This window comes from Haemaphysalis longicornis, unplaced genomic scaffold (genome assembly GCF_048455015.1).
Source record: "Haemaphysalis longicornis isolate Haplotype H1 unplaced genomic scaffold, Haemaphysalis longicornis Haplotype H1 scaffold_1, whole genome shotgun sequence".
Classification (NCBI taxonomy): Eukaryota; Metazoa; Arthropoda; class Arachnida; order Ixodida; family Ixodidae; genus Haemaphysalis; species Haemaphysalis longicornis.
This window is the reverse complement of record NW_027526203.1, coordinates 158884192-158910096: the sequence shown is the minus strand read 5'-3', so window position 1 is coordinate 158910096 and position 25905 is coordinate 158884192. Positions and strand designations below refer to the sequence as shown.

At 48.1% G+C, this 25905-nt stretch overlaps 1 protein-coding gene across 3 annotated transcripts in view; it reads right to left on the bottom strand.

Annotated features, from left to right (window-relative positions):
• Positions 1-316: 316 nt before the first annotated feature.
• The window catches only part of LOC144138479 (pituitary homeobox 3-like), a 234308-nt gene continuing 208719 nt past the window's right edge, over positions 317-25905 (bottom strand). For all 3 annotated transcript variants that reach the window (XM_077670793.1, XM_077670775.1, XM_077670784.1), the window contains one exon: positions 317-10493. In XM_077670793.1, coding sequence (XP_077526919.1) covers positions 9984-10493 — 510 coding nt within the window. In that variant the 3' untranslated portion in view covers positions 317-9983. The remainder of the gene's footprint in view (positions 10494-25905) is intronic.

Here is a 25905-nt window from a genome sequence, read left to right as displayed (position 1 = left end):
ATACTTAGTCCTTCATCTTCTGTTGAGCTGTTAACATCACGGACTTGTTCGGAAGCCTTTACGCGCTGACATTTGAACACACTCATGTGCGAACGCAAATCTGTTACGCACGCTCGCCTGAAACTGTTTAGTTTTTAGCTCAGCGTGAGTTCGCTCTTGTTCCTTTGGCCACAACCCGCACACCACGGTGCTTGCTCTTCGTTAGCTTACCTTCGCTTACCTTTGTAAGTTTTGTTCAAATGCTTACCTTTGAGACCCACATCCCTTCTTGCCTCCACAGAGTGTTGCATGGCGAGTAAGACAGAAGCACTGCGTGTTCGGGCGCATGTTTGTTTTTATTGGCATGAAAAGAGCTTCAAGACAACTCTGTGATGCTTAGTGATCATTTCATGGGCATACATCTGCGCAATGACGTCCGAAAAAATGAACCGCGAGAACCACCGCGACCGCGTTAAGAGCTTTATACAATGTCGAGACACCGCGCCTTCAAACACTGGTATTCCACAGAAGAATTCAGACGACGACGTCATACGCACAAGACAGCAGAACAAAATGGTCACTCTCTTTCGCTCAGCTATATTTTCCGACACATAGGGCGCCATTCAGAAACGGAGTTGGCGGTCGGTCATGACTAGGCGCAAAAGGACTGCGCATTAACGTCCGCGGTATTTGTGCTGCCTGTACAGCAGTGTACACGTGGGGAGATTAGTCTGTGTGTGGGTGTGCTCTCAACTGGTTTTTAAGGTCCACCAAACTAGTCGCCTGGGTTAGGCCAAACTAAATGAACGTTATCATGACTAAGAAGGAGCGCCCGCCTGCTCGTAAGACAGCTTTACGATCAGTTGACTCCAGGCACTATTAACTCTTTGGTGTGCTAAGGGATGAAACGTCGGCCGTTCATTTTCCTGAAATGCGTACACTGCATTCGTCATGTGTGTTAGTACTGCGACTGTGATGAAGCATGTCGAGATCGTCTATACACGCGGACTCAATCAAAGCACTCCCAACATACGCAAACACAAACTATCAGACGCAGTATTTTCATTAGCAACCTCTTTAAGGGCTAAAAAAGCAAGCATGTTTTTTTTATCTCAAAATGCCTCTAATGCTTCTACTATCTGTGCACAATACGTTTTTTCCAGTTTTCTTACAGTCATAACATCAGCAGAGTGGCACTTATCCTAGTGTAATCACTACCGATCTCCAAAAGCCTTACGGACTGAAAAATTTGGTCCAGTTTTCAGGACGTACAGCGGGACCAAAGTCTCGCCTACTTATTAAAATTGTCCCTCACATTTTGACGGCCACTTTGAATACTAGTCTTGAAATACTTCACTAAATACTACGCTTCCCTGGGCGGAATGTGCGCATAAAAATTATTCTGGACACACTACACAACCCCCGGGGGTCTGCTTCCCCGCAGGGGACCTATGTCACCAATAATAGAGTCCATGGAACGAATTAGGCCAGCGACACGGTCGAAAATGGTATTTCACCCAGAAACGCCATCCGCGCTGTGACGTTACGCAAGCCCCAAATTACGTTTCACATAGCGTGACGTGACAGCGCACATCACGTTTTAGTTGCCTACCACTTGTCGGACCTCGTAATTCTTCACATTTGCTCACGGGCAGCGGTTTGTCCATCAGGAGCACTTGACGAACCGGCGCCATGGAATTTCTGAGAGTTCAGTTGTTCTGTCTGCTTGGATGCAAGTTGCAGTTAAGGAAGCCCGTGTTCATGCTTATTGAATTTCTTTCCCGACACTACATCCCGATAAACTTTCGCCATCCCATCTAGATGCTTGACGTATGCCCAGAAAACAGTTATACGGAAACTTCCGGCAACAACCTTCGTCCTCCGGCTAGCCAAAATAATTTTAATATTGTAATAGTCATTGTGTTTCATTTCCGACAGTATATACGTAGAACAGAGAATAAATGATTAATTGAGCCTCGTACGGGAAGTCGGATTATATTGGTATGCTCAAACCTCTGTGGAAACGGAAATAAACGTATTTTTTAGACGAAGATCTCAGCGAAATAAGTGTAGCAGCTCAAGTTACTTCATAAAGCCTTAGGCTATGTTCACACTACCGACACAGAAGCCATATCGTGATCTATGGGCGTTAAAAAACGGCGTGTCACGCAGTTCGGTTGGCTGAGACGTGAAACGACGTCATTTTTTAAAGTTATTACGACAGTTGCGACAACACTCTGAACCCGGCCGTATGCAATGTGCAACAGTTCTGTGCAAAACGTATCCTTTCATGTCGGTAGTTGCCATTCGGCAGCCACATTGACCTGAAAATCTATCCGGGAAGACACCTACGTTCCCGGCGTACAATTAAACCTTGTAGGCAAGGCCTAATTGTACGCCGGGAATGTAGGCTTTAGCCTGGAATGTATGTTTTAGGCCTACAATTAGACAAGGCCTAATTGTACGCCTAATTTTGACAAGGCCTAACTCTGACCAAAACAAAAACTATGTGCCCGTGAGCGCCAACCACATCGAACCAAACTGTGCGCTCAGTTTTAAATATTGATACAGCCTCCTGGCCTTAGCGACAAGTTAAGAGGATATTCACATGCCCAGGCCCGCAACACACATCGCCGAGCAACAACTGCGTTCTGTGTACATGTGCGGCAGTAGCCAAAACACTAGCGCACATTTTCAAGAGACACTCGCATATACATGTCCGATATTGTTTGTGGCTGAAACATAGGCTTAACTCATGCGATATCTTATTTCCCTATGTACCGGTTGTTTAGTGAAAATTTCTAAAGCTGAAAAGAGAAATTGTAAGGCGACATTTTTGTCAGCCACATCAAGTACTGCGACAATAAACTGCTTTCAGTGTGATTGAATGATGTGGCGATGCTCCGAGTCGGAATGGAAATGGATTTTTGAGTTATTATCAACATTGTTTTTTCTCCGAGGACAACTATAATGTAACCCACCGGCGTTCGATTGAATTCACGCGGATAACCACTGTGTCCTTAGATTCGATCTCACCGTACCACGTCAGGATGATTGTAAAGTAGGAACGACACTTTAGACGAAGGCTACACTTCAGATGTGCGCATACTCCACCGAGGAAACTCATCACACGGTATACACCCTGGGAACCTATATGTGATAAAACTACAACAATATTTACAACTTCCCTTAGTCCGCCTTTCAATGCAACGAAGCCAGCAGAAAAGAGCATGCGCACAACGTTGTCTCTCAAATATACCGCAGTGCGTCACTTTTCACTGAGCAAAGCGATAAATGTTGACTGCTCCGTGCTGAAACAAACCTTCACTACTGCCAGAATGTCTTCCCCAAGGGGTAAGGATTCTCAAGATATTCGAAAGGATTCGTTTAGTTACCTGTTGTTTGGCTGAGATAAGGAAACAATCGCTTTTATCATGGCACACAAACACAGCACTATCAAATAATTTATAAGAGTGCTAATGTATATTTGTTACTATCCACGCTGTTAATTACCTCTAGTGAAAATTGTTGATGCTGCGAGCCAAGAGAAAGTTTGAAAGCAGCACAGGCACAGTTTTTTTAAACGATCCTTGAACATGGAGATCAAAGTTACGTTTGAAACTAACATCTTTCTCGGGTTCATTATTGTGCAATTAGCATTTGAGCCTAAGTTAAAGTTACAGCCAGCGCCCGAAATGTTCCGCCACCATGTTGAACGCACGAATACAAATTTACGTTTAAACATGCGTCATTCTTTTCGGAATATAGATTTCCTTGTTTCATATTTATCGACCAGTTTCACGCAGCTTTCTCCTGCCTCTTTCAAAAGCATCTTTTAGCACCACTGCTCACCTTTATTTTCTTATTATCTTTGGCCAAAGCTTTCCAGAAAGCTGAACTACCTATACCAGGCAGTGGCGTACGCAGAACTTTATTTGAAGAGTAGGCGTGCCGACATGAGAGTGTTACACAGAGAAAAATTGAGTTAGAATAACACAAAAATACCAATTTAACATTTAAAAAAACAAAATCTGTGATGCAGTTGGCGTACTCTACACAACCGTCCTATGGTTTTCTTCATTTTTGCTCTTCTTCATAGGCAGTCAAAGCTGACCGTCAACGTGGGAGCAGACGTCGGATTTTTGTAAGCTAGGTTCTCACTTTTTGCTGAATAACAATTATCGGAAGTGCTTACAAGATGGTGGGAGGAGTCGCTCGCCTGATCCCCCCCCCCCCCTCCCTCCCTCCTAGAAACCGAAAATTTCATAGGGAGACGCGACCCCTGCTCCCTTGTAGGCCTTTGCTACCAGGTGACCTGCCGAATAGCCGAGGCTTCTGGAATGCCCAAAGGTATTAAAAATTCCTCACCCAACGTTGTTAATGAATCATTTTAATTAGAGCAATGAATCATTTTCTTGTAATGCCCTAGGCCCGCAGGCGCAAATCTGTTCGGACGCAAGATGTCGTAAGAGCGGAAGGCGATGGAAGGGAACGCGTGCGTAGCTAGCTACGCGTAAAAACGCGAGATGGAATCGAAGTCCTACGACAAAGTTCTCGTATGGTACTTTACGTGCGAACAGCTTTGTGAAACTGAGCCTTCGATTTTTTTTTTTTCAGACAGATACCATAGACATTGACATATCCTATCGAGAGTTATCGAGCTAATTAACCGCACACATATTTTAACAGATTCGTATAAGGACGGACGAACATACGTTGCGTGTTTAGACTCAAAAATTGGGTTTGGCGGAGTTTCTTAAAGTAAGTAAAATTAATGAGAAGATTCATCATAAGCATAAATGAAGAAATTTTCCAGTTGCTTGACTGCTACGTATTGCCCAGACGAAAGAACTTACACGCAAACTTTCAGCTCCCGTTCATCGTTAGCAAACTTAATTTCATAGGACTTGTGATGATCAGCCTTGAGTCCAGTTCGTTTTATCGGTATCGAATGGTTTACTATTTGATTGCCCAGTCAGAATGCGCTTCTTTGCGGATGACTGCGATTGGGGGAAGCATTGGTTTACAACTATCGTTACTCAAGGTACATTAGTTTAAACAGCTCCAAGTGCCTGCAGCTATTATTCGGCGTCAGAAATACGCTCTTCAGTATGAATATGAAAATCGTAACCAAGTGATGCGGAGTGTTAGCCAGTTTTAAAATCGGACATAATATTTAGTTCAAAGTTTCTTCTGCGAAAGCTCCGGAAGCATGCGACAAATATAACAAAACGTGCAGCCCACGCGGTTCGCGTAAGTGCATTGCCCGCATGCCGACATCGCTTTCGGCGGCAACCTTGATGTAAATAGAGTTGAATCCTTTTAAAAAAATGGCTTCTCTTTATAAGCCATGCATACCGCAGGCGAGCCTTCAAACGAATATTCGCTACAGGCCTGGGGAAGGGTTCACAAAGCATTGGGGGTAAATCTTGGTATGTTGTAATCTATGCAGTCAGCAGAGGCTAAGGTTCGGTGAAGTGCTTTTTGAATCCCACCCCTGTGGTCATCCTGCGCTAGATTTACACCGAAAGCGACACATACTAAAGCGGTATATAAGACTGCTAACAAAAATACTAAGACGCACTTTCACTCAAGGGAAACTCGTTAAGACTGCCATAATGCCCAAAAGTAGAATCAATACATTGCCGCTGTAGTTCTGCGAAAAAAAAAAAAAAACATCTGATTGGGACGACCTCCGTTATGAAATATTCCGAACTTCTTGTGTTCCGATTACGCTTTACCTGCCACTAGCGCCTCGCACGTTTTCCATATTGCAAAGCTTTTCCGGTCTGCAATTACGTCAGCACGTGCCTCCTTGTTTTGCTGTTTTCACGCTGCAAGATGTATTGCACGAAGCTTTTTTTGGTATTTGAATGTCAATTTCATAACGCTGTCCAGTACTGTGAAGGCAGGGCTTGTCTTTGGCTTTGTGAAACTTGAGCTTCGACCACATTTTCGAGCTCGTTTGCATTTTTTTTTCTGCCAAGGTAATGTTAGATTTCATATATACTAACAAAAAAAAACAATTTTTCAATCAACTTACAGAGTTACAATCGACAATGCGGATTCGCTTTGATCGTACCAGGCCTCCCATGTCATACTCCTGAACAGTTAAACAGATAAAAACCTGATTTACCCTGTTCTTCTTAACCAGGAAATTAAAACAAAGTTACCGATCAGTGATATATAAAAGAAATAAAATGGCATGTGTTATCATCAGCAACTTTGATGTCTGAAAATGAACGTGCAAAAATAATTGGGACCATGTTTACTATTTTCTTTGAATACGTACAAAACCCAGTCTAAAAGTAAAATGACGTACCACAAATGCCTCGTAAACAGGTGCATATGACGCTGTTTCTGCCGTTAATCACTTCTTTAGGAGACATTCCGGTTTAACTTTGTGCATGATCTGCACCTTAAACACTCTGGTTTAGCGCCGGCAGTGCGCAAATTCGCGGGTTGTAGAGAAATGTTCGAAGATTATTCGCACTACCGCGACTCACTCAGCTGCAACGAACCACTAAGCTTTGTCGCTTTCCTAAATGTACCTCCTGCTGATATGTCCTTATAGGGAGAAAGAACATCAAACGTACTTGGAAGCCACTCGACAAGTAATAGTATTAGCCATAGAGGCACTCGTCAAAGTATCTTGAATAACGGAAAATGTGACCGAAAGTTCCAGGTGACAGTAACAAGCCAGGCATGAAACACATTCCCAGCTTTGAGCGAGCGCTGACCCCTGGTGGCGAACTTCATTTTTACAGCATCGCTGATTTTCACCTAGTCTGTCACAGCTGAAGTAGCTGTGGACGTTATGCACTCTGTGTACTAGTGCCGAGATTTGTCACCGCGGGTGTCATGGGAATGACGTTAAAAGCCCTTCCAACGACCTCAACTTTAAGATAAGTAGAGGACATAATGCCCCGAGGTTCCTTCATGCGCTTGACTGAACTATCACTAGAAAAATGAACGTCGGGTTGTCTTTACTGGTTCCGAACACATAATGGAGTCGATATCATTGGCCTTCAGGGTGAATTAACGTTTTTCAGCCATTGCTAGCACACCGGGCCGCGAGGCTGTGTTAGTGTGCCGTGTATTTTCGAGAGAATCTGCAGAAGACCTAACTGCCAAACGTTACCCTCTTCGGGTAATCGGCTTCGGCATATTAATCCTAATCAGTGTTAAACATGCATTGCTTCATCTAAGCTGTCGATTCGGTTGAAAGAAGCATTATGTTAAAAAACCCTTTTTGTTACAAGTGCAGTGGCTTGCTGTTAGATTTGTGATGATGTTTAAGGCTGGCTCGCTTCCGCAAACCATTCCGCTGAATTTTTGATGCAGTGCCAATGACGAAGGACTGACCACAATCACCACACGCTGCTATAGTGCCCCCCATTGAAAGGTATCAACCTTCCAGTGACTTGAACGAAGGTTTTCTGCACGTTTACTGCATTGCACCGGTAACCTGAAGCTGTAAAGCTCGAAAACAAAGCGAGAGCGAGGAACTTGTTCTCCACTTACCGGCACGAACGACCCCCCTACAGTTTACAGCTTCTCATGTGGTCCAGAAGAAGCCAGTGAGCGCTACGTACACCAACTTAGGACGCATGGTGTAAATTGTTCAGGGAAATGGACGTAGGCAGCACCGCCCAAACTGTTTCCGGTGAGTGACGGTACCGAGTATACACAAACGCTTCCAACGGGCGTGACTACGACTGTAAGGGCCGTGCATGGAGGACCAGAAAGACAGCTGCTTCAGCACGCTTCGCACGCACATCATACGCGTGAAACCGGGCCCGTCATTGGGCGACCGTATAGCGATATACAATAGGGACGGCAGACTGGAGCTGGGAGGTGTCGTTCCCGCTCTGGGACTGATTGCTTGACGGCAGGCATTTGGTACAAAGCTGCAGCCGTCGAAACAAGTTCTGTGACTGAGAGTTATGCGCGTGTAAGTCGCGCACACGTAAACAGCCACGCTCGAAGTGGAACAACACGCTCCGGCTCTGGCCTCTCGTCCCGTGGCGAACATTCGGGATAAGTGCACACCCACGAGTGCAGTGATCCCGAACATGGCGGCATCGAGAGGACACACGAAGAAAAAGAACATACAGACACACGCGTCTCAATCAGCACGTCCAAATCGTCATGCAAGCGCACACACCACGACCGACGACGTCCCACTGCTGTCACGTAAAGAATGGCTTGTGACCATGTGCAGTCTTCTCGCCATGGGAAACGGCGACATCTCTTGCGCGCAGGCAGGGATAGTTCCGATGCCGTGCGCTCTGTTGCCAGAAATTGGCGGGTGGAAGTGGCCGAAGGCGGCGCGGAGGCCGCGGACCAGTCCACCGCATTGTTGCATTGCCAACGCCACGTCCTGGCGACTACTCTGCACCAGGACTGTTTGCGAAGGAGCGTCCTTGGGGCCCCTGCCTCGAGGACCAAACGAGCGTGCCGGAATAGAAAGAGGGGATGTGCTACACACGCCGCACGGGGCAACCGCCTGGCACACTCCAGCAAGGGCGGCCTTTCATGCATCTCTGGCTCTCGACGTCGTCCTGTGAGGTCCCAGTGACTTCATCATCTACTCAGTTTCTGGTCTTACGTGACAACCCTCACTCAGCTTTCATCCCTACAAACGTATTTTTAATAATGATAGCTAGGACCTATTTCTAAAATATTCCCTTTTTCTCGCTATGTCCTTATACCACCGACAGTATGTCTTTGTCGAATCCGTGAGGCGAAGATAAGCGCATTTGGAAGCTTTCCTTGAAACGGTCACTTCTACCTTCATGCTGATTGTAATATACAGCCCAGGATTCACGCTGCTTGTGTGGCTATACTTTTGGTGAGAATACGCAAAAGCACGGTTACTAAAGCGTTTCACGCAACCGTTTTCAAAATAAATGAAGAGGGCGGGGCACATTCCGATTTTGGCATCGTGAGCGGCATTGCTGTGAAATGCAAATGTAGGACAATTCTTTTTGAATGCCTAGCTCTCTTTTATTGCGAGATTTGTGCGCTTTCACTGCCCATTTTGTGGTTTATTACTTTTGTTAACATTCGCAGGTTGGAAAACATGGTTACCAGAGACACCCAATCAATCAATAAGTAATAAATATTGCCGTATTGCTTTTAGTCCAGGAAAGACGAAGATAAAAAAACGGGTCCGACGCTTTTATTACAAGCTGTAAGCATTGGTATGTCAACGTTTCTGTGAAACTTTAGCTGGAATTTCGGATCAAGTTCACCACAAAAATGGTAGGTGAGATTCAGAGATACAATATCTAATTAAAACGTAAAGCAACGGCGACTGCATTCTAACAAATTCCATGCAGTAGCTGCGTGAATCTAGAACAGCATTCGTTTAGATCTATTCTTAATCTGTCAGCAATCGTTAGCTTTAAAAACGACACGAAACCAACAAAATAAAATGTTGACTGCCGCATGGTAACTGTACTAAAGGAACTGCTGCTCTTGTGCTCCAGCGAGCGACTCTAGCGTGTCTTTAAAACGCGGCCTCGCCATTCATTTTATCGAGCAACCCCTCTCGCTGTGACTAGCTTAAAATTGGAAACGCATAGAAGTCAAGTCCCTCCAAGAAGACGGATTGCAGAAAGTCAACCATTCCGAGCTTGATTCACTTCTAGTGTTAGTGGTGCCGCCAACTTACTGAGTGTAACAGACGATTTGCTGTGCGGGCGTGGAAGCGGTAGGGTGTAGCCCGTGAGGGAGATGCGCGTCCACGAGGGACGGGTGGGGAACTAGAACTGAGGGAGGGAGCCTGTACTCTGAGCACGAAGGCCTGGAGAGCCCACTTGAGTTCGTTCGCGCTCTGCTTCCTGTTCGCCGCGTTCGCGCCTGCGCGCAGGCCCCGAGACGTGTGTCATTGGAGGTGATCGGCAGGCTGGAGCCCCGCATGGAACAGGAAGGGGAGGACGAGGGGGACCTCGCTGGAGCAGGCGGGAGGAGGAGGGGGGAAGCGCACAGCCCGGCCCTTATACGCTGGTGCGGTCGGCGTACTGACAGGAGGGCGACAGGGCGCTGGCCTGCCGCGGAGGGCTGTACGTGTTGAAGCTGGAGGCGGCGTGCTGTTTGGCCTTGAGCCGCAGGGACGCGATGGACGAGGTCATGCTCTGGTCGCGGTAGACGTACGGCGAGGCCGGAGTCGCGTACGGGCAGGGCGCGGCGGCCGCGGCGCCAGCGGCGCCCAGCGCGTTGCCGGGCGCGATGGACGGCGACGAGATTCCGGGCGGCGGGGGCGGCGAGTTGAAGCAACCCATGCCTTGGGCGCCGGGCACCAGGGGGCTGGCCCAGGGGAAACTCTTGGCGCCCAGGGGCGAGGGCACCTTGGAGGCCCAGTTGTTGTACGACGAGTAGCCCGAGTAGAGCGAGTCGTCGAACGGCTGCATCAGGCCGTTGAACTGGCTGCCGAAGCCGTTCTTCAGCTCGGCCGTGGCGTTGCGCTCGCGCTTCCGCCACTTGGCGCGCCGGTTCTTGAACCACACCTGCGCCAGTGCAAAACAATGCGGGTCAACGAACGCTCATGAAACAAGGCGCGACACTGGTTTGGCAAAAAAACATTGATTTCACCGACTGGAGGGCCTTCATGGGGCTAAACGAGGTGGATCAATTCCCGGTATGATGGTATAATTGATCTTCACTTCGCAACTTCGATTGATATGCAGCCGTACAGCCGTAAGAACTACGTAAAAGCTGACACATTGTGTAACGAAAAATAATATCAGTCAAATATTTCAACAGCCATGAGACAGCTGTTGCGGACACATTTAGATGTGGACAAATTTACGAAATCAAGGCACAGTGCCGTAAACGAAGTTACCGTAGTTGGCGCGAGCGGGTGGCGCTCACTTTATCAGTTACCCAGTCCGGGAAATTCAGCTGCTCGGTAAGGTCACTGTAATATCTAGAAACAGCCGTCACAGTAGTTCGATTTATATACCACAAAGCTGCTGCTTCAGTAAATGCTGAAGGAGCTCGGTTCGTAATTGTACATCGAGTGCTTCTTGCGATCACGAGTCAAAGTAGCCGCCAAGGCCAAGACGGACAAAACATATGTCGCTTATCGTATATCGCGTACACATTGGAAAGCTATGCGGTCGTTGTTTCGGCTAATTGATTGATTGCAGGGTTTAACGCGCCGACGCAACGCAGACGATGAGGCGCGCCGTAGTGGAGGGCTCCGGATTAATTTTGACCACCTGGGGATCTTTAACGTGCGCCGAAATACACGGGCGTTTTTGCTTTTCGCCTCCATCAGAAAAGCGGCCGCCGCGGCCGGGAATCGAACCCGCGACCTCGTGCTCAGCAGCGCAACGCCTTAGCCACTGAGCCACCGCGGCGGGTCGTTTCGGCTAATCATAACAAGTTACAAAGGTAAATGTAACCCTAAAGCGATGTGGGGCTCATACGGCAAGCTCTTTCTGTGGACAACGATATCAATTATAATAGCGGCATCAGGCATACTTGCCGCTCTAGTTATACAAATACGGTACACCATGTATTCGTAGAGGCAAAAAAAAAAAAGAATTCAGAAATCGTTCATGCTGCCACTGTTCACACATCCCGCATCAAGGTGCACACGGTCCCAGATTATCACCCCTCAAAATCAGTTTTTTTTTTTGTCATTAGGACGTGACTTTGGAACATAAACATATTATTGGCCCTGCTTATAGTTTGCATGCAACTTCTCGGCCAATCACCCAGCAGGGTATGTGCCATCGGGGTTTCTTGTTTATGAACAGAAATACCAAATACTGGTGTTCAAATGCTGTTATGCAACTTCTTTTCTATAAATTATCCCCACCGCCGACTGGATGCACACACCCCATAGAAGCGTACATTTACGCTTGCTTTACAAGGGTATTTAAATTGGGCAGCGGAAAGAGTAGATGCCTCCTATGTGCATCTGTCGCTGTGAAAAAAAAAAAAGACAAAACAGCATCTACGGAAGTCCGTACGGCTTCAAGGAGCCTACATATAAACCGCGTGCTTTGCGCCGATATACTATTTGCATATGGATGCGTACTTGTGTCACCTCTTTGCTTGGCCGCGTATCTGCTTGCTCCACGGCAAATGTAGTAGAAAAAAATTCACGCATCTCACGAAGTGAATCATGACGAGTGGGCGAAGCACTGGGGATCGTTCTTGCCGTAAATCACCCGTGGCATTGCCACTCGTGCATGCAAATCAGTGACAACGCATGTGTACAGTATATACAATTCCAATCCAATCCAATCCAATCCGATACCATTCAATTTAATCCAATCCAATCCAATCCAAACCCAATCTAATCCAATCCAATGCTCCTCGCGCATGCGCAACACTGTGTACACGGACACCAAGGGACAAGCCACGGACAAAGCGGTGTCCTAAGGTGCATCGCCCCTAAAACGATATTCGTCTGCTGCCCCTGCCCCGCAAATTTCTTTCCGGATGTGCGCTCCAGTTAACCCGTCGCGCTCTTCTCCTCCCCCTCACTCTTCTCAGGATGCATCGAGTTGAGGTTTGTTCAACGCAATCCAATTTGACAAGTTTACTCAACATCAGAAGTACAGATGTTAGGAGCGCGACAAAAAGCCAACAGAAGCGGCTTGACGGGGTCCGCGCTCCCTAGGCACGAGCACGATGGAGCAAGCGCATCATCTACTCAGCGCATCCTCTACCCGCCTTTGCACTGCTCGTTCGCCGTCTCATGGGACAGCGCGCATCTTGGTGTTTACCTTGTTTGTTTCTTGTTCTGCCTGGAACAGCACGAACGGGAGTTCTGGTCTTTTTATGCTTGCTTTAATCTCTCACTTGCTGGAGCTTTTCCGAGCCGTTTATAACGAGTCGTATTTTTTTCAATTGATATTCGCAAAAAAACAAGCCTACATCTATTCTTAACTGAAAGAAAGCGGGGACAGCCAGTTAACCACTTACATTTCGCCTCAAATGTTCGTGAGGCTTTCTTTGCGCTAGATAATGGAGGCATGTGTGACCAACGCCTGTAGTCTTAGGCCCAAATTTTAAAACCTTCCTTACCTTACTAAGGTCGCCTTAGAACTCGCAAGGAGGCCTTAGTTCAATTTTGGAACGTTCCCTACTGAGGCTTCCTTACGAAACGCTCCCTTGATGTCTCCTTACTGCAAGGTCGCTCGCGGGCTACCTTGATGCGACCTTACCCCGCTCTTTCAACTGGACGCACACTTCTCCGCAGCACTTGGCACACGCCTCGTTAACTCTTTGCGTACCGGGGGAAAAGTGCCGTTTTTTGTGGGTTCCGGTAATGTTTTTTTTATGAAAAACCCGTTAGGTGAAAAAATGTATAAAGCACACGAAAATGAACCTAAATAGATTCTCTTTTTATTGACATAACTTTTATGAAATTGTAAAGAGAGAAAAAGCAAAATAAAAATTGTCAAATTAGACATTTTGGGCAAATTTAGCACAAAATTGCGAAAACGCTCTTTATAACTTCAAAGAAAAATTTTTAGAAGAAATTCTGAAATATACAAATGTTTTCTGCATTTCTTGACAATGTTCTCTAAAAAAATCAAAGCCCTAACTTTAGTGGTTTCTGAGCTGCAAAAGTTTGTTTACAGCGCTTCAAAACCACGAAGAAAAAAAGTTTTTCTCGATTGTTTTAGGTAAAGATTTTTATTGCAAAAACTCCGTTGTCGAGGCAGCAGCGAGTCTTGGCCAAAGGATGTGGAAACCCTGCAGATAAGATAGAACCATGCGTGACACTGATAAACCTCGCGAACCGTCAGCGGAGCACTCAAAGAAAACCGGCTACACTAGAGAAACAAGCCGCTCGCTTACCTGTTGGCGGCCGCTGATGTTCCGGGCTGATTGTCGTCATCGTCACTGTCAAAACTCAAGTTTGACAGATCGAAATCATCGGAAGAGTCACTGCTGCTAGTAAAGTCCCGAAAATCCACCGAAGATTGAGTAGAATCTCGCGATTTGCGGTGTTTGGGAGCAACCGTCGAGCTCGCGGGGGCGCAGCCATCTTCCGCGGCAACTACGCCGCGTATACGCTTCTCCCGGCGGGCCGCCACCTGGCTCAAAAAATACAAACTACACAGCAAATGAAAGCTTATTTCTTGTGCTACACGGTAGATGGCGCCAAACGTTTCAAAGCGCCCGGCGCGACTTTCAAATCAGCGTTTGAAAACTCCGATCGATTTCGATCGCTCATGATCGAAATCGCGCGTGCGGTACGGAAAGAGTTAAGGCGCGTTCCCACTAGGCCGACACGACGGCGACGACGACGCGACGGCGACGCCGACGAGTCGCCAAACCATCGGCCAACTGCCGAGTTGACCGACCGCGCCGGGTTGACCGAGTTGACCGACGCGTCCGGCGACCGGACGTCCGACCGGTCGCCGGACGCGTCGTCGGGAATCGACCGAGAAGCGAAAACTGCTCCCCGACAACATTCGTGCCGCAATGAATGCGGCTATATTTTGATAGTTTCTGGAGTGTAATAAACTCAGTAACGTCCACGAAGCCCATACAACTCAACACTAGCGCTAATGCAATCCGTATTTTGGCGTTCGAGGCTTCGGCCGTGCTCTTCGGCGACGCCGCTACCCCGGAGCTGCAACCTGCAAATGCGTGTGCGATCGGCTCGCCTGTAGAAAATGTAAGGTCAGTTTCGTGCAGAAGAAGAGTTACGTAGGGTAATTTGGGTAATAAGGCATCAACATCGGCCAAGGTTTTTCATGTGAAACGTAAAACCAAAGTACAGCAAGCACTATCCCCGCAGTGGGAAATCGCAGTCGCAGCCGGCAGCCGTGCACACACATTATTGCGAGCGCTTTCGCGAAGCAGCGGAGTTGATGGCGATAAGCTATTGTGGGGGCTTCGGGGAACGTTGCTGTGCAAGCGCTATTTAAGAAATTTCAGTTTACCAGCCAGGAATTGTGTAAACCAGCTAGTAAACACCGACGTATGACACGGAAGGATGGGCCTCCATCTATTACCCAGGCTATTTCGCAACGAAGCACCATTTGGGCAGTGGCGCAGTGCTCTCGCGCGTCGCGCCCGTGCGCTGAAGTTGGGGGTTCAATTCCCAACGAGGTGAGTTTTTTTTTTTTTTTTTGCGCGTGTGTGTGTGTGAGCGGTTGTTTAGAGGGTATGGTTTGCGCATCCAATTTGGGAATCGCGTGATTTTGAGAAGCAACCTCGTCAACGTTTCGCAGCCCATAGTCAGCAATGGGCTCTGGGTAGTTACGCAGGCGCTGTGCTTGCGCCTGTTCCCAAAGTACGTCGGCTACCAAACGCAACGAAGAGGAAACGCTTATGACGCGGAGTTGTTTTACATCACGCGGGCACACGTTGGGCATGCTGTTGTATTCGTCGCAAAGTCGCTTCCACACTTTAGGTTTCGCGTGCAGCGACATGGCGTTGCTCTTGTTGCACTCTACAAAGTTTTTGTATTTTCGTACCAGTTCTTGGAGAAGTTCTTTTTTTTTTTCTTCTGTGTAATACACTTTCCCGGGCATGGTTACACTGGCGCTACGCTCGCACAAAACGTTGGCTCGCACGTTTCGACGCTAAATGCGATGTTGACAAAAATCAACGTGAGACTGTTGCCAGACTAGATTTGGCTTACAAGCAACTGTAGTAACCGACCGGTACAACTTGTTTCAAGAACTGCGCAATAAGCAAACATTAAATATATATGCCCGTATAAATGTAAAACACGACAAATTACATGCCTATCACGGCTAATGAAGGCACATTTTAAGAACAAATTGCGCTTACCCTCGCACCCATGTGCACGAATGTCTTCCTTGACGGGAGTAAGGGCGCCCTTTGGTAAGGAAGGTTGAGGGAGGCTTTAAAAATGAGAATCGGAGCTGCAAGGTCGCCTCACTGTAAGGGAGCATGAAGGGCTCCTTCAGTAAGGTGAGGAAATGGGGTAAGGTAAGGAAGGTTTTAAAATTTGGGCCTTAGTGGTTTAGAACGCTTCTGCCTATATAAATTCCTTGTGACGAATTGTTTCAAATTTCGGCCGGAAGGCCGAATCGAAAGATAGACAGCCAGGGCGGAAGGTTTTGTGTGTATTTTCAAATAAAATTTTCTTAAAAGGCCGACAGACAGACAGACAGACAGACAGACAGACAGACAGACAGACAGACAGACAGACAGACAGACAGACACAGACAGACAGACAGACAGACAGACAGACAGACAGACAGACAGACAGAAATTTTCGCGTTTCAGTAGCCCCAGAAAACCTATCGTCTCTAAAAAAAACAAACTTGGGGGGGGGGGGGAGAGGGGTAACACTGAAGCTACACCCAGCCTATGAGGTGCGCCGTAGTGGAAGGCTGCGGATTAATTTTCACCGCATGGAAAGTTTTCACGTGCGCCGATATGTCACCACGCAGGTGTTTTTGCTTTCCTTCTCCATCTGAAAAGCTGTTGCGTCAAGCCAAGCCCCCAAGTCTTCCTCCTCCAAGGAAGGATCCTTGGCAGCGACACCAGAACGAGCCGTCAATGCTTCCGCGATCCCGTGTCATTTTGTTTTGTATGGGATACAGAAGTAAAAGCCCCTAACGCCACCTACTGGTTCGCTCACAAAACCAACAACATTATTTTCACGGACTTCTAAAGTGGACCCGCCGTTGGAACATTGTGGCGTTGAGGTAGAGTCTTTTGTTCCGTATCGTAATGCCCTGGCTTCGAGCCCCGCAATCCTGCGTGCTTCTTTTTTGAAGTCGAGGGATTTTTGTGTAACAATGTTCTAAATGAATACTTGTGCCCAGTTTTACGCAAATGACCATGGTTAGGAATGTTCCAGATTGCTTCAGCCGCCATGTGCAGCCTATCACCGTGTTGAAATGATACTTTGCGTCGTGCTGGAAGGGACGCTTCCGTACTGTTGACGAAATGGAAAGTCACCACTCGGACGACATGGCCCACACCGACAACTGGGCGCGCAGAGCCCCCCGAACGTTTCACGCTGCTCGCCCCGACCACGTGGAGCCTCCTCGTGCCCTCGGCTTCCATGTGTGCGCCTTTGAGAGCTTGCTTACGAAGGAGTCCTCGCTAAGGTTCATTAAGAAGATAGTAAATCTGTTAAGGTACTGTGTGAGGACCAAGCATGAATTCTGTTTCACGACATTTGGCCGGCCAGCCTCCACTTCCGCCCCTTTTGTCTCCAAGACAATGCAATAAAAATTCAATTTCCTGTTTATTCACAAGTCTAGTTTTATCTCATTAAAAATTATTTTCGAAATTTCTGCCCTGCATAGTCATAAGCGAACAGTAATTTATCAGCGCGACAATCGACGGGACAGCGCGGAAAGCACTTTTCCCGCTGTTCCCACATCAAAGCGAGTCCGCTGCGCAACCTTCATTGAACCATAGCGTACTTGGTGGTTGAGGTATCGAAGGTAGCTCAGGAAACCGAAGCCGATAGTCGTAATTTCGCAAAACAATGGCACTAAAAAAAGATGTTTTAAATCATGTTGCCTACTTCAGCTAAAAATGTTGTTCGTATACGAAAGGCCCCCAAATTCTATCCTCAAAGCTAAGTGGGCGTGGGGCGTCCTCACCCGTTTCGTGAGCACTGCGTGGTGCGCACTTCAGGGCATAACAAGACACCGACCAACAGGACACAGCGAAAAATGCCTCCTGCTGCTAATCACAACGGTTGCGTTCCTACACTCACTTCAGCAGGCGACATTTCAAGGCAAGGTTTTGGCAGATCCCGGTGGAAGGAGCCTCATCGGTTTTAGACGCAACGCATCTCTTTAACTCGCCTTGTCCCTCCGGCGTCTTCCGTCGTCCGTAGTCCGCATCCCTCTCCCATTCTCCTCGCCGCGCCAGCTGCGCGCTAACGCCGCTCTCACCGCAGCGCCATCTGCGTGTTAGCGTTCGCTCCCGTCGCCGTGCCAGCTGTGCGTCAGCGCACGTTAGCGCTCGGTTAAACATCTAACACATGCGCATGCGCTGCTCTCTCTCATTCCCCTCACCGTTAACGCGAGGTACATATAAACGCGGTAACTGCGCCGCTCCGCTCAGTCGTTCCGCCGCTCCGATGACATCCGATGACCACCGATGACTTGAATGGAGACTAACAGGCCTGCTATCGCGATGGTCGGCGCAACCGTACGTAATATAATGGAAACAACAACAAATTGACACGCTAAATGGAAACAACATAACGGAAACGCTACGGAAACCCCACGATGCGTCGCATCTACCCGTGGTTCCCCTAGCGGGAAGATGGTGTACATTTTTCGTCTCCTCCTTCGACTGCCCTCCAATGCTGAAGAGGATACTTTCGAGCGAACCTTTTGCGTGCTTCTATTACTGCAGATAAGAGCACAGAGAAGCTGCAACATTAGCTGAGGTGACGTCCTATAAAATATGGACAACAAATCAAGCGTTCAGTTCGGCCGAGTTTCGCGTTAAAGTGTGCACGCCACGAAACGAAGACATGGAAGATGAATGGTTGGCGCTACTCCGAGACACTGTTCGACTCATCGGCACTATCAGTCAGGATTACGCGCCTTCCCGATGAAAAGCTCTTTTTCTGCCCTCTGAACCAGTGTGAAAAAATTATTCAGACTGCAAAATCATCAATGAATAATACAGTCCAGTATTTTTTACACCACACGTGCGCGCTGAGCATAATTTAAAGGGGACACGGAGACGAAATTCTAGTTTGGTTCATTAGAAAGATTTCCTCATTAGAACAACGCTGACAGTACTTTTAAAGGAAACTTCACTCAAATAAGCTGTGTAATTAAGAAAGAATGGCCATGCGACCCAATAGCTCATTTCCCGCACTAGATATATGAAGTATTATCGGCAGCTGTGCGATTGACTGACGCAAACGCAAGTTAGGCAGGACTGATAAGCTTCAGAACGAGCTGTTTGCACCTAAATTTAATTCAGATTCTTTTAATAGCAGTAAGAATGGTGGGGTAAACCATAGAAGTTAAGAACGCGCACGTAAACATAGAAGCACCAGTGCGTGTTATAACCGCGCATTATGCAGGTTATAGCTGCACAGGCATCCGGCGCGCTGAGCTTATACTGGGCAACAGGCACAGGCGACATTGCCTTCTGTGACTCTGTTTGTCGAGCATACCCAATGTTTAACAAAACGATTACTATCAACCGTAACAAAAATAAGCCAGGTGAAAATCAGGTCAAAAACAAAGCCAGTGCAGATAGCGGTCCTGAGCGCTGTGGTAACGCCATCTGGGGAAGGCGTTACCAAAGCGCAAACATAGCAACAAACAAAGCAACAAAAGACGTTCCACCGTCCGCTGCAGCCGTAGTCAACAAACTACCGTTCGTTTCAAATACCTGTCCTGGATATTTCATCGCAGAGGCCACGAAACACACAATGCAGCGGGGAACTGAATTTTTGTCTTAAATTGTTTAATTTCTCGGTGAATAAAGCATCATTTGCAGCCGGAAAAGCGCGGAGCAACTATAAAACGCCAAATCTTTCGAATAAAACACGCTTGTATTTTGCCTTTATGGTCCCTTCAAGGTTTTTTCTCCTTGATCGTATGATTTAAATGCGCATGTCTTTTTCTTCCGTTTCTACTCCCGAACCACGGCATTTGCCAACCGCGTTTAAGGAACGCAGGGAGTGTAGCTCATGTCTTGAAGAAGATGATCATCTTCTACAAAACATGAGGTTAAGCTAGTTGGTGAAACTGCGGGGTAAACTAGTTGGCCAGTTCGCGTCCGCAACCTAGCGTACGTCAGAGCGAAAAGAAGGACATGCGTTATTTTCCGAACTAATCCCCAACTGTGCAAACAGGGCCATAACCTCGGGAAGTGGAAGACATAGGCGTACGCGCAAACTCTGTTGGCATTAAAGGGGCTACCAAAACTTCTCAAGCATTCGTGATAAAAACTTTACGCGTCGTTTTCATATCTGAGAGTAACAACGCCTGGACACGCTGCACACGAAGTCTCGCGCAAACCACATCCAAGTGCCAAGAGGCAAGATTTGGTGTTTGGGAAGGTGTAATTCGCTTGCAGCGGACTTACAAGGACGGCGTTGCCTCCGAAGGCCCGCGTTGCCTCCGGATAGCCAGCTATATGGCCGAGTAGGTTGCGGCAAAAAGGAAACAGGGAGGGCGGCTCGGAACCCATCAGCATGCATGAACAACGAGCTCTTGTCGCCAAAGTTTTCAGGCGCGAACCGCGAGGGAGGCAGGGAAGAGCAATAACGGGCCGCTAGACGAGCGCGCGGAATCAAGAGCGTGCTTCAAGCCTCGGCGGTCGCGTTAACTCTTTCCGAAAGGGTTACACGCGACTGCAATGAGGTTCTTCTCTTTTTCGCCCCGTTCTCATTTTGTTGCTCCTCTCGCGAGGGCGCCGCGCTCGGCCTCGGTGCTGCCGGCGGCGATTCATTTTTCATGAGGCGATTTCGTCCTTTCTGCCCGCTCGTCCGCGACCGCGGGTTCGTGTTAATTTTCAACGAGCGCCGCCACGTACCTATATACACGCCGGGGCTCGCGCAACACTCTGCCAGTAATTGATATATATGGCCCGACACCCGTTTTCTTTGTCTTCTCGCTTCGTCGCCGACTGCAGGCCATCGCTTGGACGTGCGTTCGCGCCTATATACTTGCGCGGATACGTACGCGGCCCGGATAAGCAAGGCACCGGCAGTGCCCTCGGCTCGAGGATCCGGGCAGGAACAAACGAAGCCCAGGGTGCTGCTCACCGCGGAGCCCGGCCCGGCGACGACAAAAGCAAGGAAGCTGTTTTCGTTCCGAGCGGCCCGTCACGTGGCACCGCCCACCCAGCCCTTCTCCCTCGGCGCCCGGTTCTTTTTGGTGTTCCTGCAGGCTCTGCTGCCAGCGGTGCCGCTGTCGGTAGCGCTGCATTTCTCCGCGCGGGCACACGGCGACAAACGAAGCGGGCGCGACAGATCCCCAACGGCGCCCCGGCGCTCTTTCCTGCTGCTGCTGCTTCGCACGCCGCGACTGTGCAGGGCGCTGCGGTGCTGGCCGCGTCGATCCGTCTTCATTTGCGCCCCCTGGCAGGAGCGCCGGAGGAACGATGTCGAGAACAAGAACGCGCTGCTGGTCTCGCTCAAAAGATTGCCGCCGAACACGCACGCATAAACGCTGCTGCGCGGCCTCTCACCTTTCCTTGGCTGCCGGGGAAAAGACTCGCGCGCCATTTTCGCGCCACGTGTCCTTCCCGCCGTCCCCGTGGGAGCGATCACGTGCAACAGCGGCGCTGCACCCGAAATGCACCCGAGGCGGTGGGAGCACGTGCTCGGTGATTAAAGAGCTTCGTTTGGAATACGCACGAGCTGTGCTGAATGAAGGGATTTGCAAAGGTGTGATCACCGCGGCCGAAAAATACGGCCCTCTAGATTTCCCAAGGCGATATTTCAGAGGTGGTACAGTTTAAGCTAAACGGGAAAAAACTCGGGCTGGTGCGGTCCTTCCGCACGAAGTCGGCATTAACACTGAATGTGATGATAGGTCATGGGTATATTGACGCCAGCGAAAGCGCGCTACCAAGCCGGCTTTTATTAACAGCGGAGCTGATTTTATAAGCCGGAAGTAAGGAAAAAATACAAAGAAAATGCCGATCGTTAGTGAGCGCGTGCCTCGCGGCGACCGCCGAGCGTCCCCGGCACGCGCACTGGCATTAGAAAAAAAAAATGGCAAAAACCCGAGGAGCGAGAAACTGGCGACCGCTCGTGAGCGCGTGCCTCGCGGCGACCGCCGAGTCCCTGGCTCTCGCAGCGGCTCTAGCAAAAATTAAAATAAGAAAAAAAAAAAAACCCTCCAGCGCTGTCGTCAAGCGCTACCGCGCATGCAAAAGAAACTTCAGCGCTGATGGTAAAGATGAAAAGGCGCCCTGCTGGGGAGAGGTCACCACGGCCGCCGGATTTCCTAGAAGCCACAATGGATAATGGGAGACATGGCTACGAGTGTGCCAGTCCTTCCAGAGACGACTTGCAGATCACGCCACCGCTGCCTCGAGTAGATGTGGAAGAGCTGGTGGAAGAGCACAATACTGAGAATGACTTTGAATCCACCACTCGCCACGAAAAAAAAAAAAAAAACGACGACCTCTTCGATGCATATGACGACGATTACTAGCACCGCAACTGTGCAAATAAAGAATGATACTGAAATTTAACTATGTCTTCGGCGTTGCTCACCTACAACAGCTTTGCAATTGAAGTCTTGCGCGTGAGTGCAAGCTTCCCTCAATTCTTTAGTTACCCTCGTTACCCGTGAAGTGAACTAAGACCCTGAACATGATTTTATTTGGGCTGGGCGTCGATTAAAAGTTTTATTCCGATTAGTCTAATGGCGTTAATAGATTAATTTACTGATTAATCGGACGTGTTCATTCAGAAGAAAAATGCCTTACGAGGGCTCATTTTTAATGGTTGTTTCTGTTGTTAGATGGTCGATGCTACTGATTACAGGGCAAAGGTTTCCGACAGCAGGGAGTTTCTTTTCTTGCTCACAGTCATCCAGGCTGTGCTGAACACACGCTCGCGTTGAGGACAGGAAGTAAGCGGGTTTAAAATGGCGTTGAGGTCACCAGTACGCACAGCAGCATTTTTACAATGCGTGCTAGTTTAAGAAAGGGGGGAGTTCTGCGCGTGCCACCCTTCCAAGGGATCCAGATGGTTGTTGGCTCTTGGCTCGTGTGGACTTCAACCAATTAACTGAATAAAAATAATTAATCGCGACGAAAGCATTAATCTAATAATAGAAGGTTAATCCACAAATATCCCACCAACTCTAGATTTTGTGGGAAATAATTAGGTAACTAGGTCGAAAATTCAGCCCCTTAGCACTCAGACGCTGAACAAAATGGCCGACGGACGGCGCACAAAGTGCGCGATAGCTGAAAGATTACAAAAGACCAAGGAATGCTGAAATTGACGCCAAATTTCCCAGCGAAGGTCGTGTCAACAAGCAGTAGAGCTGTCAAGGAAATTGTGTAAGTTTGGGATAGGGTGATATTCGAACCAGAAGCCTCTGGAAGGCGTGACGAACAGGAATCCCCAACACCAGAACAGCTCGGTTACTCCAGCTGACTGGAGGTGCACTTCGCGAATGCGTTCTGGCCTTCGACTTCTAGGAGTGTGTTAGAGACATCTATTGACACCTAAATGAGCTATTTAAGCAGGCTAATTACAAGTGTAGCCAGGAGTACCAAAGACAAGAGTAGCAAACAGAGTAGGTTCCTGCTAAATGTCACATTTGCTTGCTTGTTGGGTTTAACGCGCCGACCTACACTTGGGCTATGAGACGCGCCGAAGTGGAGGGCTCCGCATTAATTTTGACCCCCTGCAGGGGATGTTTAACGTGCGCCGAAATCTCGACACACGGGCGCCCTTTGCTTGACGATGCGAACGAGGGTATGTGTCATTTCATAGTGACGGAGGGGATAGCACATGACGCGAAGGGAAAAGGATAAATATGGACCTCGTGGGCTCCGACATAGGGGATATACATGTACTGAGGCCAGTGGGAGTAATTTGAGAATGCTAATCACGGGAGCAGCAAAATACGTGACAGCTAATCGTCATCTTTGCTTAGCGATGCGAACGCGGGTGCGTGCCGACTCACAGTAGCCGAGAGAAAAAGGGAAAGACGGGAAGGGATGATGATAACGACTAGTTGACTCGTGTGGCCTCTAATGCATTTGCAATCACTGTACCATAAGGAGTGCTTAGGTGAACGCTTAGGCAATTCATTTCTTGAATTGCTTCTTGCGTCTGAATTTTTTTTCGGTAGTACATAATGAAATACCTCCAAAAACTAGAAAAAAATTAAAGGAAGCTCACACTAACGCGTAAGACTTGCAGGTAGCGAACCTATACCCAACCTTCACGACCATCACGAAGGTTTAAGTCCACTATTCCAGCCGATTTGCTTTTTCTTCGCTGCCGCAACGACCCTTACTTCATCATTGTTGCTATAAGTGTGAGCTTCTTTAGTTTTTTTTGGAAGTTATTATTATTGGACATCACCTTGGAGGGCAGTACGCTGTCATGTGTCTGTCTCGTTCCCAGCAAGCGTTGCCACAATTACGGCGACCGCCAGATTTTTTTTTTTTTTTTTTTTTGGGGGGGGGGCAATCTTTGCCAATCTCGTTCAGTGGGTACGCAAGGCTTGACAAACGTGCTCTGGGGACGCTAGGTGGTCGCTGCGAGGCACGCAGACACGAGCGCTCGGCATTTTCTGGCTTTTTTAACTGCCGGGTGGTCGCCGCAATCGGGCCACTCACCGTAAGTAGGAATGCTTGGCTTTACGAACGTCAGCATGGGACTGTGGGCGGACGTCGCGAGGCACGCACACGAGAGGACTCAGCATTTTCTTCGTTTCGTTAACTGCGGGGCGGTCGCCGCAAGGTCCGCGCTCACGTGCGTGCGCTCGGCAATGTCTGTATTTTTAACTGTGGACACAAAAAATTACGATTTGATAGAGCTTCAGTGTTCATAACTACCCGGCCCACTCAACATTGATTGATATTACAAAACACGCAAGCGAGGTGGGATTCATTAACGTAGTTTCCCGGAAAATTTCAAGATATGAGAACTTTGGGTCTAGAGTCTTTGGACAAAAGCAGTACCTAAAATCAATCGACAACTGAGGCCTTTGTAAAGGCGAGTTTTTACACATGACCGACCGCACTTAGTAAAAACTTGTCAGCTCAAAGGGACGAGAAAATAAGGATGATGAAAATAAGCATCGCCGATAGCAAAACAGGGCCATAGATTAGGCAGCAAAGTTAAGAAAAAGACACAATACCCCCGGTTAGTTTACATCGGCGACATCGGGTCTAACATTGCCTCTTCAATACGTCCATTCGCGAGATGTTGTGTCATATATCGGGGTATAAAGAAAGCATTTCTACCTTAATGTCAGTCCTGGTGCAACTAACGAAGTTGTGCCGCTTGTGGCAAATGAAAATTAACGTTTGAAAAAAATAGCCAGGTATCTGATTCTTTCGTTGCAAATGTCGCCGAAAGACGATAGTCGAGTGGCGCCCCTGCGAAGTAAAGGTCCCCCTTTTCTTTCCCGCTCACCTCTCATGTTGTACCTCTTCCGTCGCACTCCTCCCAAAGTAAACATGCTAGAGGTTTGCTCAAGTCAATTTAAATTTACCGCGTTATACTGCTCCAAGTAGGGTGTCTTGATGCCAGCGCTGCCGTATGGCGGAGATTCCCGCGAATTGAGGCACCCTACTACAACTTTTATAGAACAACGTTGCCCTACTCCACGAGCGGTCCAAGCGGAACGTGCATCTATCTAGTGGAACCTTTCGTTGCTAATGCCGTTTGATTTCTTAAATGCTGCCAGTAGGTAGCGCTGGCAACAGCAGGCGACGGTTTTCTGCCGTTGATGTAGTATTTCATTTGCTATCGCAAAATCAAGCATCCATGAATTTTTTAATAAAGTAACACATCAAATATCATTATGTATTGATTTTCTGCCTTCTATTTGCTTACTGTCTTGTTCTTGTTCAACAATATTGAATGAACACTGACACCGGACTAAAACGTTTAGATTTGGCTGTGAGTATATAAGACTATTGCGCAGATTTTATTTCCCTCCGGCCGGTTGGCTGAATCGAGTCACAGACAGACAGACAGACAGACAGACAGACAGACAGACAGACAGACAGACAGACAGACAGACAGACAGACAGACAGATGGACAGACAGACAGACACACCGACAGACAGACCGACAGACAGACCAAAATTTTTGCGTTTTAGTAGCCCAAGAAAGACTATCGTCTTTAAAACCAAACGCATTAGATTTGTTTCCGGTGCAATACGGCCCCCTCCCACGTGTTCACTTAACTACAACGTAATTGATACTGTTTCATCAACAAAAGCCTTGGCATTTTTTTATACTGTGACTTAGCATGC